Genomic DNA, 15,135 nt, shown 5'->3' with positions numbered 1-15,135 from the left:
ATCGATCTCAGATATTCTTACTTGTAGTACCTTACAGAAGAAAGGGGTAATGCACGTTTACAACATACACGGAGTGATACCGATATTCAATCGCTTGAAATATGTTCATTATCATTGATTTGGTTTATTTTCTACCGATTTCACCTAATTTTTTAAGTGATTTGGATGAAGATATTTTGATTCCAAATGCACGAGGGTCAAGTATTATGGGTTGAAAATCTCTCTCGACTCATGTCATAGTCTCATGGACCAACAATTGATTGCTATTGTCCAATTCCCCAAAATTATTGGACAGCACATCACATGATTTTTCATTAATTTTAAAATTTTCATACGAACAGACAACTTATAAAATTTTTTATTAAACGAAACATTAGTGTAGACAAGAAAAGAAACTAGGACGTTGCATCTTCTAGCACCAACCACATTAATTAGACAAACAATTGTACGATAATGATTAAATTACGTCGTTTTCTTTCCAAATCAATATTATAACCATAACCCATTTTGAAATTTTAAGTCCGTCTTTTAAAAAGACGGTTTTGAAACTAATGATTTTAACTTGACCATCTTTCTAAGAAACTAAACGTCAAAAATATTTTTAAAACACTTGAAAAGTCATTCTAAATAACCGACCCTCTTACCGATCCGAACCAAAGAAAAAGTTGGATTGTTTTCTTGTTTAGGAGAGAGAAAGAGAGAGAGAGAGAGAGAGAGAGAGAGAGAGAGAGAGAAGGGGATGTCACCATTGTTGTGTAATGAGATGGATTAATATCAACATAATGCTATGTTCTTTGGATGCAGCCAAACCCCATGCCTTGTTATTATGTGGCACATGGTAGACCCTCCTCTTCTTTGGATTTCTCTCTCCAAAATGTTGATTTATATCCAGAAAATTTAACACCTAACAAGGACCCATTGGATTTAGTAGAGGTTTGTGCGAAGAAGGAAAAGAAGTAATAAATTGTTATTCTGATGAAGTGTTCAAAAGTTATGGTAAGCAAGTCTTCGTCACCATCTAACTAATTGGCATACCTATTGTACAAAGAGTCATCGATAATCGTACATCAATCTGAGCATAATTCAGAGATAAAAGTACCAATTAACATTCTAAAGACAATAGTTTCATCTCCCTATTCACACTTTCTGAACTAAAAAAATCATACGTGGTCAATCATTTTATCTGTAACGGATCAAACCCATCGCTAGCAGATATTGTCTTATTTGGGCTCCCCTTTCGGGCTTCCTTTCAAGGTTTTTAAAATGTGTCTGCTAAGGAGAGGTTTCCACACCCTTAAAAAGAATGCTTAATTCTCCTTCTCAACCGATGTAGAATCTCACAATCCACCCCCTTTTGGAGCCCAACGTCCCTGCTGGCACACCGCCTCGTGTCCACCCCCCTTCGGGACTAAGCCTCCTCGTTGGCATGTCACTTGGTGTCCGACTCTAATATCATTTGTAACAGCACAAATCTACCGCTAATAGACATTGTTTTCTTTGGGCTTCCCCTCATGATTTTTAAACCGTATCTACTAGGAAGAGGTTTCCACATTCTTATAAAGAATGTTTCGTTCTCTTACCTAACTAACGTGGGACCTCACGTCTCCAACATTATAAATGTTTAAATGAAGGCTATATAAAAGTATACTCTTAAGAGATTCCAAATATCCAGCTAGCAGGGACATGAGGGGACTTTTCCCTCCCTTAAATACAGAAAGATGGGGCACTCGAAAGCAGCTTCCCCTTTTCTGTTAATATTTTAAAGAAAACAACTATTCCAAAGAGAGAGAGAGAGAGAGAGAGCTACAACTGAATACTATAAATCTTAATAGCAAAAAGTATTTCACAGAACTATCCTTTAGGCAAGTCATAACTAGTATCATTTTGGCCTCAATTGCACCAAATAATGAAGCCAAAAGTCACATAAAAAGAAAAGAAACCAAAACAAAATCATATAAAAAATGGAAAAACAATGGTTCGGCTTCCGTGGAACCCTTTTTATCTTCACTTATAAACAACTTTCGAAGTGCTTATAAGTCATTCCAAACAGACATGTACGGTAACTAAAAGTATATTTATACCTTACTAATAAGTGGGAGGAGATTGATTCCGTACCTTTAACTACAGCCGAACCTTTTTTATCTTCACTTATAAACAACTTTCGAGGTGTTTAAAATGTCATTACAAACAGACCTTTACTGTAACTATATTTATATCTTAGGAGGAGATTAATTTCGTACCTCTAATTGGTTCAGCTATACTTGTACCGACATTTTTCTTCCATCGAAAATGGGAAGGTGGAGGAGATAAAGAAATGACAAGGAATTCATAAAGCAATCCAATAGATGTTGGGGGAAGTCTAAGATAAAAGGAGGGTCGCTCCATTATGGACAAAAGGGGGATAAAAGAGAGAACTATATTCACAAAAAGGTGTTAGGCATCCAATATTCCTATTCCCTCCATCTTCAAAGGGACCACATTACTCAATATCACAGATACCATTCAAAATGATGCACATTAATATTGTTACCATTTGTGAGATCCCATAGCGGTATTGTTACCATTTGTGAGATCCCACATTGGTCGGGAAAGAAAACAAAACATTTTTTACAAGGGTATGAAAACCTCTCCCTAGTAGAAACATTTTAAAAACCTTGAAGGAAAGTTCGAAAGGAAAATCCATAAGAGAACAAAATCTGCTAGCGGTTGGCTTAGGTTCTTACACCATTCACCTTCTCCTTCTTGTCCAATCTTAGATCCTTTTGGTACCACTTCGGAACATATGCAATGCTAGAATCAAATCCTCTACCCTTTTATTCTCTCCTGTCATATTTGCTTACTTCCCTTTGAACAGCTCTAACCTTATCCGTTCAGTTCAATGAAACAGATAATAAGAGAAAAAACTAAATTTGCAGAAGTGCAGTAGCGATGAACTGAACAATGTCAAAAGAACAAGTAAACTAAAACAGAAACAAAAAGAAAAGCTATCAACAGAACTCACATCATATTTATTCACAGTGACTAACTGATGAACCTGGCAGAGAAATCGAAATTAGACTCCACAGGATAAGAGGATATACAAAAAAAAGAAGATCGAAGATTACCCAAACAGATGACCGAGTCTTAGAAAAGGCGAGAGTACCGGATTTAGAGGCAGAATCTACAAGTTTTTAACGCCGAGAATTTCATTACGCGGTATGGGTCATATTAACTGCCCTGTTTAGTCTTTCAAGTATGCCACTGGCCTTTCTCTTGGCCCTTGAAGTCCCATTCTGAGCGAGTTCAGAGATAGTTCGATACCATTTCTCCTCCTCCTTCATATCTTTCCACTTGGTTCGATCATATAAGCAGATAGCATGGATGATCACAATGCAATTCTCCTTGTTACGAGAACAAGAACTTTCCCTGATAATTCTGAATAAGGAAGGGACAGCTCCCAGCTCTCCGATTTCTTCGACCGCCTTTTGATGGCTTGAAAGCATTGCAAGAATAGCCAACAATTCATCAACATGCATTTGGTTCATAATCTTTTTCAGAAGCACTCGAACTGCACCATCTCGCACAGCTCTTGCTTTATTTTCATGAAGTATACAAAGATTAAATATGGCTGAAGCAGCATCCTTCATAGATAAAGGATGCCCCTCGTCTAAAAGGTCGATAAGGGGCTTCAAGGCACCAGATTTTCCAATGAGTGCTTTGTTCGAATCGAGAGCTGACAGAGTAAATAGGGCTGCAGCTGCATTGCTCCTCGTTTCCATGGTTCCTGATCTCAACGCTTCCTTTAGAAGCGGTATTACATTGGGAGTTTCAGCTACAAGCTTCTTGTTGTTGTCATGGATCGACAGATTCAAGAGGGTTGTGATCACATCCTCTTGCAGATCCGCGTGAACACTACTTTGTGACTTATCTCCACAAAGTGGACTAAGCAACAAAGAGATGGCATCAAGGGACTCGCCAAAAAGCGCTCGAAATGAGGGCATTCTCTTCGTCAACATACGAAGCTCCTTAGCAGCTGCTTTCTGTTCAGGTATTGTCATAGACATATTCTCTATTAGCGTGAGAAAACGGTCTCTATCAGCCTCGGTTATCACATCGTCATCAAGACAATGCACACGGACACGATCTTGCAACTCAATTCCCCTACTTGTACACCACTGAGATATCATTTCACGAATCAAGTGATTGGGAGTGAGGTTCGTGTGCGAAAGAACTTGCTGAGTTCTCGGACACGTTCGGTTTCCTGATCTTAACCATTTATGAATGAAGGGTCTGTCATATGTCTGCAACAAGATGGAACAAAACAACAAGAACTAGAAAACTCAGAAACAAACATAACAAAAACAAAGAATTCATAATGGTAATTAGATCTAATCCTACCAAAATCATACGCATATAACAAAACATCTCCAAATTACTTCTCCTCATCTATTCTACAGATTTCCAGGAAGATCATTCATATTAATTTACAGTCAACATCATGAATACAATACAAATCATGAACATAGTTACTGAAATATGCAAAGGGTTTAAATCGTCGGCCATTTAAAATTACATACAAAAGATGCAATGTCAGTGAAAAAAAACAGAAATAAACTCAGAAGTTAAATTGAAAATTCTAATCTACAGAAACCTCGAAATCCTGTAGGCTCTCAATATCGAATTCAAACAGAGAACGCTGTAATTTGAAGAAGAACACACAAACAAACAAACAGCAGAATTAGAGGACTAAATTTAATGAAAGCAGAGACGAAGGAAAATTGACCACTCGTGTCCTCAAAGTTTCTTTAATCTATGCGCTTTGTGTTTTGATCCATAAACACGACGATTTAACGCGAATGGGTAAAGAAAACCCCCAGAAATGAAACGCGAAGCAACAAAACCGCTAAAGAATCGTAGTGTTCGGAAGAACAAAACAACGAAGAATCGCGGATTAGAACCATAATTTCTTCGAGACCTAGAAAGAAAATCACGGAACGGAAATCATCAGAACAAACCTCGCCAGTAGACACAACGACAGGATCTCTCATGAGTTCCCTAGAAAGCGGACAACGAAATTCATCAGGGCAAATGAGATTCTCGTAACGATTAGAAGAGCGTGATCTCTTCCTAAGTTTCAACTCCTTGAGGGCAGAAATAATCTCTTTAGCATGATCGATGGTGTCGGTAGAGCAATTATCATCATCAATTATAGCATCAATAAGTCTCTGTAACTCCCTCTTCAACTCCGTGGCTTTCCCCATGACTGTAGGATCAGAATCAAACACCCCCGTTTTCGCCATCAAGATCGGAGAGGAAGGCGACGATCACTGCAACATGAACAGAAAAAGCCGACAAAATACTTGTAGAACACTGCTACAAACAATGACGATTGAACACAAAACTCCCCATCTTCAACACCTCTCCATTACTTCAAAATCTCGCTCTCTCTCTTCTCTCCTCAATCCGCCATTAAAGGGTACAGAGAGCACCGATTTTCCTGTGCTTCCATTCTCAGGAATTGTATGAACTTAGAAAACCGATGAAATCTACAGCGAACCACATATACTCTCCTCTCTAATTTCTCACGGCTTCTTCTACTTCAATTATCCTTTTAATTTTTCTTTTTTTTAAAATATCATTTTCATCATTTCTTAAAATAATAATAATAATAAATTATTTTCCTTTCTTTTTAGGGTTTACCCCTTTTTTTTATTTACGTTTTAAACCTTTGAATTAAATATAATACACTTTTTTATTTAATGTTTCAACTCCTAAATTATATTTATGATAAATTATTTCAATAACTTTATATTAAATTTTCGTTTAAATAACAATATTTTTACATGTTTTTAAGTTCAATATCAATATATAATATAAATAATAAGTACTTTAATCTATTTAAAATGTGTAAAAAATATATTTTTTTTAATAAATTTTTAGAAATACATATGGGTATCGACATTATATTGATATTTTCGTCTACATCGACATTTTAAATCTTCATTTTATGAATTTGATTATAAAAAAAAACGAGCCTAAAAAATGTCTATATTATAAAATGAAAATAATAATAATCTTTTCATTATACAGTAAAAAATGATAAAATATATACATATAAAATAAAAATACTGAAATTTTAATCTCGAGCGTATTAGTATTTTATAAATAAAAAATAATAGTATTTTTATTATACAATAAAAATTGATAAAAACACATATATATATATATATATATATATATATATATATATATATATATATATATCTCGAAACTTTAAGCGTGAGTTTATTAGTATTTTAAACCTTGATTTATGAATTTGATAACCAGAAAAAGAAAATGAGCCTAAAAAAATGTCTAAATATAAAATAAATAATAATAATATTTTCATTATATAGTAAAAAATGAAATATATATATATATATATATAATAAAATCATTGAAACGAGCGTATTAGTATTTTAAACTTTAATTTATGAATTTTATAACAAAAAAAAAAAAAACGAGCCTAAAAAATGTCTATATATAAAATAAAAAATAATAATATTTTTATTATAGAGTAAAAAAGGATAAAAACATATATATATAATAAAAATATTGAAACTTTAATCTGGAGGAATTAGTATACACTAAAAATATTATTAAATTTTAAAGTTTATAGATTAAATGTAAAAATTAATTAAATTTTTTTTTTCTTGTGAAAGAAATGTTCAAATAAAATAATCAATAATTTCGTGGGGAAAATTGAACTAAAATATTTAATTTAACGCGTATAATAAAATAGGAAAAGAAAAAAAAAAGGTGGAATTTAGCTGGCTCCTTCTAAATTAAATATTAAATATTAAATATTAAAATTTCCTTTTTTTAATTAAAAAAATAGTTTTTATATTTTTTGTGCATTTAATATTCATTGAATTCTCGATTAATTAATAGACGCAGGAATTTCACACGCGTCACGTCTATTTAATGTTATATTTTTGGGAATGAATTTGTAATTTAATAATGGTTAATTAATTTCATTAATTTTTAAATAGTAACTTAAATATAAAAAGCATAACATAATAATAATAATAATTACCTGGTTTTTTAACGGACTAATAAACATATACATTAAATGAATATTAATTTTGAAACTTTAAATTATTAATAAATAAATATTAAATTTTATTTTTAAGTCTCCAACTTTCAAATATTACGTTTTAGCCCCTTTTTTTAGATTTTAAATCACGAAATTCCTTTCTTACCTTACAGTTTTTGTCCAAAATGCCTTTAGTAAGAATTAAGATTTGCAAAACAACCCTTCAACAAAAAGTAAATTCATCTTTCATCCCAAAATTCAAATTTTTTTAAATTTATTTATTAAATAAACCTACAAAATTATTTTTTACTTAATGTTCGGTAATCTTCATCCCTGTCTCCTATTTCAATCTCTATTTCTGTGAATTTTTCCGTTAAAATAATGTATTAAAATATATTTTATACATATAAAGTGAGCATGGGTGGGATGGAGCGGAGACAAAGATGGAGAATATAGTCCTGTATCCGACCCCATTTAGTTACCGAGAAGAAATCTTTTTCCACTCACTCTCTACTCTTAGTTTCAATCGAGATTCTTTGCCCTATTTTGAAGCTGATACTAGATAAATTAACATCTCGATTTTTGGTAATAATAGTATTTAAGAAAAATGTGGGATCTTTATGTTAAATTCTCGTGCAAAATTCAAAAGGCTAAGACGGGAAAGAGGTGTTAAAATGACCTGTAAATATGATCTATTTGGATTACCCAACTCAAATCATAAAAGACTGAGTTGGGTTGGATTTTGGAAAAATAGAGAATTCAGGTCGGTTTGCAAATGGTCTAAAAAATAGAGTTACGACCCAAAAACGTTCGATTTTTGGAAAATAGAGAATTCAAGTCAGTTTTTGGGTTGGAATTTTTTTGTCTGGTCTCGAAAATAGGGTTACGACCCAAAAACTAAGACAGGATAGAGGTGTTCAAATGACCCGTAAATTTGATCAACTTGGATTACCCAACTTAAATCATAAAGACGGAGTCGAGTTAGATTTTTTAAGAGTAGAGAATTCAGGTTGGTTTGCGGATTAACATTTTTTTGATCGGGTCTCGAAAATAGAGTTACAATCCAACTCTACTCTATCGTACTTTTAATATTATTATAAAAATTAAAAATATTTGACGTGAAGTTACATTGAAATTTTAATTATTAATACAATAAATAGGATTTTAAAAAATAAACGACCAAATTTAAAAATAGAAAATTAATTATTTGAAAAGATTTTTAAAATAAAAAAATAAGAACATGGCAGTAAAAAACTGGAGAGTGGGGCCCAGCTGTCCTGTGGGGCCCAGCTGTCCTGTGGGACCCAGGTGGGGTGGGGATGTAGGCAATCACGGAATCCATAGCCATACAGCTGGCATCCCGCGTGGGGATTATTTCCACTGCTCCTTACTCTACTATATATATATATATATATTAAAACATTTTTTATTTGTCTTATTTAACCTTAAAAAATTATCCACAATAATAATAAATAATAATTCTTTGAAATCATTATATTTAAATTCTCTTGTTATTTAATTTATTTTCATTTCAATCATTTTCTCCATGAGAGAGAGAGAGAATGTGACATTATTTTCACCACTTTTTTAATATAAATTATTTGAACCATGTGATTAATAACATTTTTTTTATTACACCATTTTTATTCTCTATAATTCTTTTTTTTCTTTTTTAAATTAAATAAATTTAAAAATTCTAATACATTTATTTATTTATTTATATATATATAATTGCATACTGTCTAGTACATTTTGAGTCATTTCATATCTACTAAGGGTAATTATGACTCTTTGCTGAAATGTCATACACTTAAAAAAACAAAAAAGAAATAGTACAACATGAAAGGGGTAAAAGAAAATAGTAAAGTAGTACAAGGCAAGAGTTTCGGCGTGTCACGGGCATGCGGCCATGGGCAATATATCTTGGACAAGCATGAATGTCACAACTTAACAATGGTTGTGCTCAAAAGTAAGTTATCGAGGACGATGACTAGTTTAAGTAGGTAGAGAATGTCACAACCGAACTATGAAAAGAGTAAATTATGACCCTCACGTTGCGACAAGAGAAGTGGCGCCCATTCGGCCACACAAGAGTCTAGACGAGTGCCATGATGCGATCGAGGAGGACGATGTGTCCGACCCATGAAACTCGCAATTTAGAAAAAAAAAAAAAAAAAATCATTCCGTACCTTTTATGTATATATAGATAGATAATTATGAAGTAATTTTTAATGAAGGGTATTATTAAAAAATTTTAAAATCTTAAATTAATTTAGTAAATAAAATATTGTAACCAATATCCAAAATCACTAAATAAAAATCCAAAAACCAATTTAATAATTATTCAAGGAAATTAAAAAGACACGTGTCAAGTCTTGAAATGCCAACGCGTATTAGGTGGTCTTCATCGTACATGATACGGTGCCGTTTTGCTCTTAACTAACACCCGCTGCCGCCAGCGCCGCCACTGGCGGCGGCATTGTTACTGATAAATTACGTCAAATAATAAATTTAGTGATTCAAATATTTTTTTTATTACTTTATTTATTGAAAATTTATTTTAGTTAGATTTTTATTTTGATCTCCAAACACATCCAGGCTCCGCCCCAATGTGTCGCCGTCAATCACCCTCGTGCTCCAACCGCTACACCCACGTTCTAAGCATATGCCCATGTGCAGCGCATTATACTTTAGGTGTGGGCGTGTCGAGCGACACAGGGGTACCCTGTACCTAGCTCAAACAGACTAGTCAAAGGTACATCTTTAGGTATTTTTTAGTCTATCAGTACAAAAACGATGACATTTAATAGAGAATTCAGCCTATGAAGAATATTCAATACCTATATATAGTCTACGACAGTATACTCAACAATAATCAATATGTACTTATTTTGTTAACGTCGCACGTTTAAATTTTCATATATCTACTTATTATAAAAAAAAATTAATATAAAAATATATTAATAACCATTATTATAAAATTAAAATGGAATATTAAAATTATATATTTTGATTTATAATTTTTTTTTTAAAGAATAATTAAGAAAGGGAAAAAGTGGTAGATATTTTGGAAGGGTATTGATAATTTAATACGGATCCGTCGTTATCGTGCTTGGAAGGAGTGAGGTGGAGGGGTGGTGGGTCCTGCAGTACACGACAAAAATTTACTGCCAAATAGGAGAAGCGGGGTCCACATGCACCAACGAGGCTCATGGCGGGTTCCATTTCTGCCACGCGTCGTTATTTACAGCCCCCACCATTGCCAAATAATTCGTCTCCTGACAGCGTGTTCCTGCCAGGTGTCCCCTTCGTACACGTTGTCGGATTTGTCCTCTTCAATTTTTTTTTTTTTTATTTTATATTTTTTAAAAATTGAGTGTGATTTGAATTCAAATAGAAAATAATTTATGTTTCTATTTAGCTTTAATATTTTGAACACTTTTGAAATATTGACGTGGCATGATCCATAAATAATTTTGTTTTTTAATGATTGGTTGTCGGATTATTTTTTTAATTATTTAAAGAATTCTTTAAAATCATATAAAACTCAATTATCAAATATTCTCCTCAAGGTTTTTAAAAGCCGGTTACGAGAGATTTCCATACTCTTATAAAAATGGTTCGTTGTTCTTCTCTCCAATTGATGTAGGGCCTCACAATTCACCTACTCGTGGGGTCCAACGTTCTTGCTGGTACTTATTCCGCTCTCCAATTGTTAGCACTCTCCCGGTGTCCATCCCCTTCGGGGCTTAGCATCCTCGATAGCACTCGTTCTTCTCTCTAATCGCTGGCACTCGCCCTGTATCCACCTCTTTCAGGGGTCAGCGCCTTGCTGGTACATCGCCTGATGTCTAGCTGGGATCCTCGCAATTCACCTACTTGTGGAGCCCAACGTCCTCGTTGGCGCTCATTCCACTCTCCAATTGCTAGCACTCACTCGGTGTCCACCCACTTCGAGGCTCAGCATCCTCGCTAGCACTCATTCCTCTCTCTAATCGCTAGCATTCGCCCTGTGTCCACCTCCTTCGGGGCTCAGTGCCTCGCTGGCATATCGTCTGTTGTCTAGTTGGGATCCTTACAATTCACCTACCTGTGGGACCCAATGTTCTCGCTGGCACTCATTCCGCTCTCCAATTGCTAGCACTCACCCGATGTCCACCCCCTTTAGGGCTCAACATCATCACTAGCACTCGTTCCTCTCTCTAACCACTAGCACTCGCCCAATATCCACCTCCTTCAGGGCTCAGCGTCCTTGCTAGCACTCATTTCTCTCTCCAATCGCTGGCACTCGCCCTGTGTCCACCTCCTTCGGGGTTCAGCGTCCTCGCTAGCATTCGTTCTTCTCTCCAATCGCTGGCACTCGCCATGTGTCCACTTCCTTCGGGGCTCAGTGCCTCGTTGGCATATCGCCTGATATCTAGCTCTAATATCATTTGTAACAACTCAAGCCCACTATTAGCAGATATATGTCTTTCTTCGGCTTCCCCTCAAGGTTTTTAAAACACATCTACTAGTCAAAGGATTCCACAGCTTTATAAATAATCATTCGTTCTCCTCCCCAACCGATGTGGGATTTCATACCAAACGTCAATTATTCTTAATCTTCGTAATAATCTTATTAAAAATTCGGCTGGGTTGACTTGTAACCTTATTTTCGGGTTGGTTGAGTCAAACAGTGAACCAACCCTAATTTTCGATTTTCTAAAAATTCAATTCGACAGATAAAAAAAAAAAAAAACTAACCCAATTCAACCTTTATAGTTTAAGTCAGATAGTCTGCATTGATTAAATTATCGAGTCATATGAACACCCAACTTTACATAAAATATATATTATCGACTGCTTAATTAAAAATTGATTTATTTACTCGGTATTAAAATACATCTTAATTTTATGAATAATATCTTTAAATTTTAAAATTATAAAAAATATTAATTTTATTTATATAAATATTTAAAAGAGTTAATGAGAGTTAAGCCCTTGTTTGGAAGCAAAGATATGGTATTCAGTCTGAGTTTAAGTGGGGCGGCGCCACGTCATGCTTTAATGATTATTTGATACATATTATTAATTGTAATATTTAATATAATTAAATTATAATATGAAAAAGCAGCCAAACAGCAAGTGTATTTTATTTTATTTCCATTTTTTTAATTAAAATCCCACAAATAAATAAATAAATAAATAGAAATTTGGTGGAATGTCAGCCTCATGTGCTTGTTTTAACACTGTTGTCCAAACACGTCCCATTCTTTAAAATATTATTTTTGTAATTTTACTTTTACTTTTACTTTATTTTATATTATTTATTTTTATCATTTAAGAGATAAAATGGTTAATTTTTAAAAGTACAGGGGCTATAAAATATATGGGTTAAATTAGTATTTAAAAATTTAAAAGTTTTAATTTAATGAAAAAATAAAATTCTGAATTTGTTTAAAAAAATATTAATTAAGAGTCAAAATTTTAATTTGATTTGGATTCTTTGTTAAGGGATTAGTGGTTTTTTTATGTAATAAAACAAAAGATTAGGGACTAACTCATTATATTTTAAAGTTGATAAGGGGCCAAAATGAAATTAATGAAGAAAGTTTTAAGGACCAAAAAATAAATAAATTAATTAAAGGTTGAGATTTTTTTTTTTTAAAAAATTTGTATGGGTCCCCAAGTTTTTCAGCCTAATTTTTATTTGGTCGTTAAGTTTCGAATAATTACATTATTTATCACAGAATTCTAAGTTTAGTTTCGTGTTTAATAGGTTCAAGATACAACAATTTTATGCTCGAGTTTTGAGCTTACTTTCAATTTGGTCCTTAAATTTTAAGATATTACATTTTTGTTTTCGACTTTTTAGTAACGTCCACTCTCGTGTGTTAAATCTCAAGTAATTAATATGCAAATTAAACTCAAAATTTAACGTAAATATTTTGAAAGGAAATTGGACCAATAATAATAATAATTTATTTATTATTATTATTATTATTGGAATATTTTTAGTTTAGTGGATAATAATCTCAAAAGAAAGAGACTAAGATTTGTGTCAAAAGTTAAAATCATGAGATTAAGTCCTTAATGAATGCCTTTAATCAAATGGGAGACTCATCATTCTTTTTCGAAAATAAAGCTACAAACTTAACGATTAACGGGATTTTTAGGGTTAGGAGTCCCGAGTTTGGTTATCTCGAACGAAAGAAATTGTTATTTCCATAATTACCCTTTAGGTTATCCATAGGGAATAAATACAAACTAAATGAAAGTTAACTATTGCCAACCGAGTATTGGTTAGGGCATTCGTCGTTAATTAAGAGGTAGAAGGTTTGAGTCTCCTCGCTCCCATTAGGTTATTATTCATGATTTAAAATATTTAAAAAGAATCTCGTATTGGTAATAAATTAAAGATTTAGAAAAAAGAATTTCGAGATTCAATACAAGAACATACAAGAGTAGGAAATTCGACCTTTTGTCTCCTCAAGTGAGAATATATGTCTTAACCAATTGAAATATACTCGAGTCGGTAAGCTTCTTAGAAGCTAAGCAATCAACAACGCAATCACCTAGTCAACTCCACATAGTGACACGAGCCTTACAAAATTATATAAGAATTCGAGTTTCGAACGTGTGCTAACAAGGACGCTAGGCCTCGAAGGGGGTGAATTGTGAGATCCTATGTAACGACTCAGATCCACCGCTAGCAGACATTGTCCGCTTTGGGCTTTCCCTTTCGGGCCTCCCCTCAAGGCTTTAAAACGCGTCTGCTAGGGGAAAGTTTCCACACCCTTATAAATTGTGTTTTGTTCTCTCCAACCAATGTGAGACATCACAATCCACCCCCTTCGGGGCCCAGCGTCCTCACGGGCACTCGTTCCTTTCTCCAATCGATGTGGGACCGCCACCAAATCCACCCCCTTTGGGGCCTAGCGTCCTTACTGGCACACCGCCTCGTGTCTACCCCCCTTCGGGGAACAACGAGAAGACGCATTTTAAAACCTTGAAGGGAAGCTCGAAAGGAAAAGTCCAAAGAGGACAATATTTGCTAACGGTGAATCTGGGTCGTCACATCCTACATTAGTTGGAGAGGAGAACGAAACATTTTTTTATAAAAGTATGGAAATCTATCCCTAATATACGCATTTCAAAATTCTTAAGGAAAGCCCGAAACAAAAAGCTCAAAGAGGACAATATCGACTAGTGGACTTCCACTATTACAATATATATCTTAACTAATTGAAATATACTCAAATTCGTGAGGTTCTTAGAAGCTAAGCAATCAACTGATAGGCTTTTCTTCACAAATCAGAACAGATTCTTCAAACTTCAGTGGCAGCTAACAGTTCTGCAAAAAGGCCTAAAAAAAGAGCCCTAAAGTGAAATTCAAGCATCTAATTCTTATTCACATGTATTGATATTCCCTAAAAGTTAGGACATAGCGAATGAATATGGGTTTGGAAGATGCCAAAAACAAGTGAAATAAAGATCATAAAGACCTCTCCACTAGAATTTCTTCACAACTTTCTAAGTAATCAATAATATAATCTCAAGTCAAAGCTTAGGTTGCTTAGTTTTCACAAGTGTAAGATATAAACTTTAGTTTATAAAGCTATTTGCACCGTTACAGGTCAAATGTATGAGAAAGAAACCGTAAACGTACCTTGAATATGTATCCCGTGATTAGAATGAGGCATGGATATTTTAAGATCCAAAACATAGAGATAGCGAGAGGAAATGGTTGCATTATGTGTGAGATCCCATATTGATTGGAGAGGAGAACGAAACATTCATTATAAGGGTGTGAAAATCTCTCCCTAGCAGACACTTTTAAAACCGTGAGGCTGACAATGATATGTAACGAGCCAAAGCGAACACTATCTACTAGCAGTGGGTTTGAGTTGTTACAAATGGTATTAGAGCCAAATACCGGGCGGTGTGCCAGCGAGGAAGCTAGGCCCTCAAGGGGTGGATTGTGAGATCCCCTATTGGTTGGAAAAGGGAACGAAATATTCATTATAAGGGTGTGGAAACCTCTTACTAACAGACGCATTTTGAAACCGTAATACTAAAGGCGATACGTAACGAGTCAAAAC

At 33.9% G+C, this 15,135-nt stretch overlaps 1 protein-coding gene across 4 annotated transcripts; it reads right to left on the bottom strand.

Moving 5' to 3' along the window:
- Nucleotides 1-650: 650 nt before the first annotated feature.
- Nucleotides 651-5,553, bottom strand: LOC111463870 (U-box domain-containing protein 9-like). 4 transcript variants are annotated; one of them, XR_002713950.1, is made up of 4 exons: nucleotides 4,995-5,553; nucleotides 3,105-4,280; nucleotides 3,002-3,034; nucleotides 651-904 (listed from the first exon to the last, which is right to left on the bottom strand). XR_002713950.1 is itself a non-coding variant. In XM_023107806.1 (2 exons), exons 1-2 carry the CDS (start codon nucleotides 5,277-5,279, stop codon nucleotides 3,189-3,191), a joined length of 1,377 nt encoding a protein of 458 aa, XP_022963574.1. In that variant the 5' UTR covers nucleotides 5,280-5,553; the 3' UTR covers nucleotides 2,942-3,188. The 4 variants fall into 4 exon arrangements, 1 of the variants encoding a protein (XP_022963574.1); XR_002713949.1 differs by having other exon boundaries at nucleotides 3,002-4,280; XR_002713951.1 differs by lacking the exon at nucleotides 3,002-3,034.
- Nucleotides 5,554-15,135: the final 9,582 nt, after the last annotated feature.

The sequence above is a fragment of the Cucurbita moschata genome, unplaced genomic scaffold (genome assembly GCF_002738365.1).
Source record: "Cucurbita moschata cultivar Rifu unplaced genomic scaffold, Cmos_1.0 Cmo_Scf00029, whole genome shotgun sequence".
Classification (NCBI taxonomy): domain Eukaryota; kingdom Viridiplantae; phylum Streptophyta; class Magnoliopsida; order Cucurbitales; family Cucurbitaceae; genus Cucurbita; species Cucurbita moschata.
Note: the sequence above shows the minus strand (reverse complement) of the source record. Positions and strands in the feature narration are given on the sequence as shown.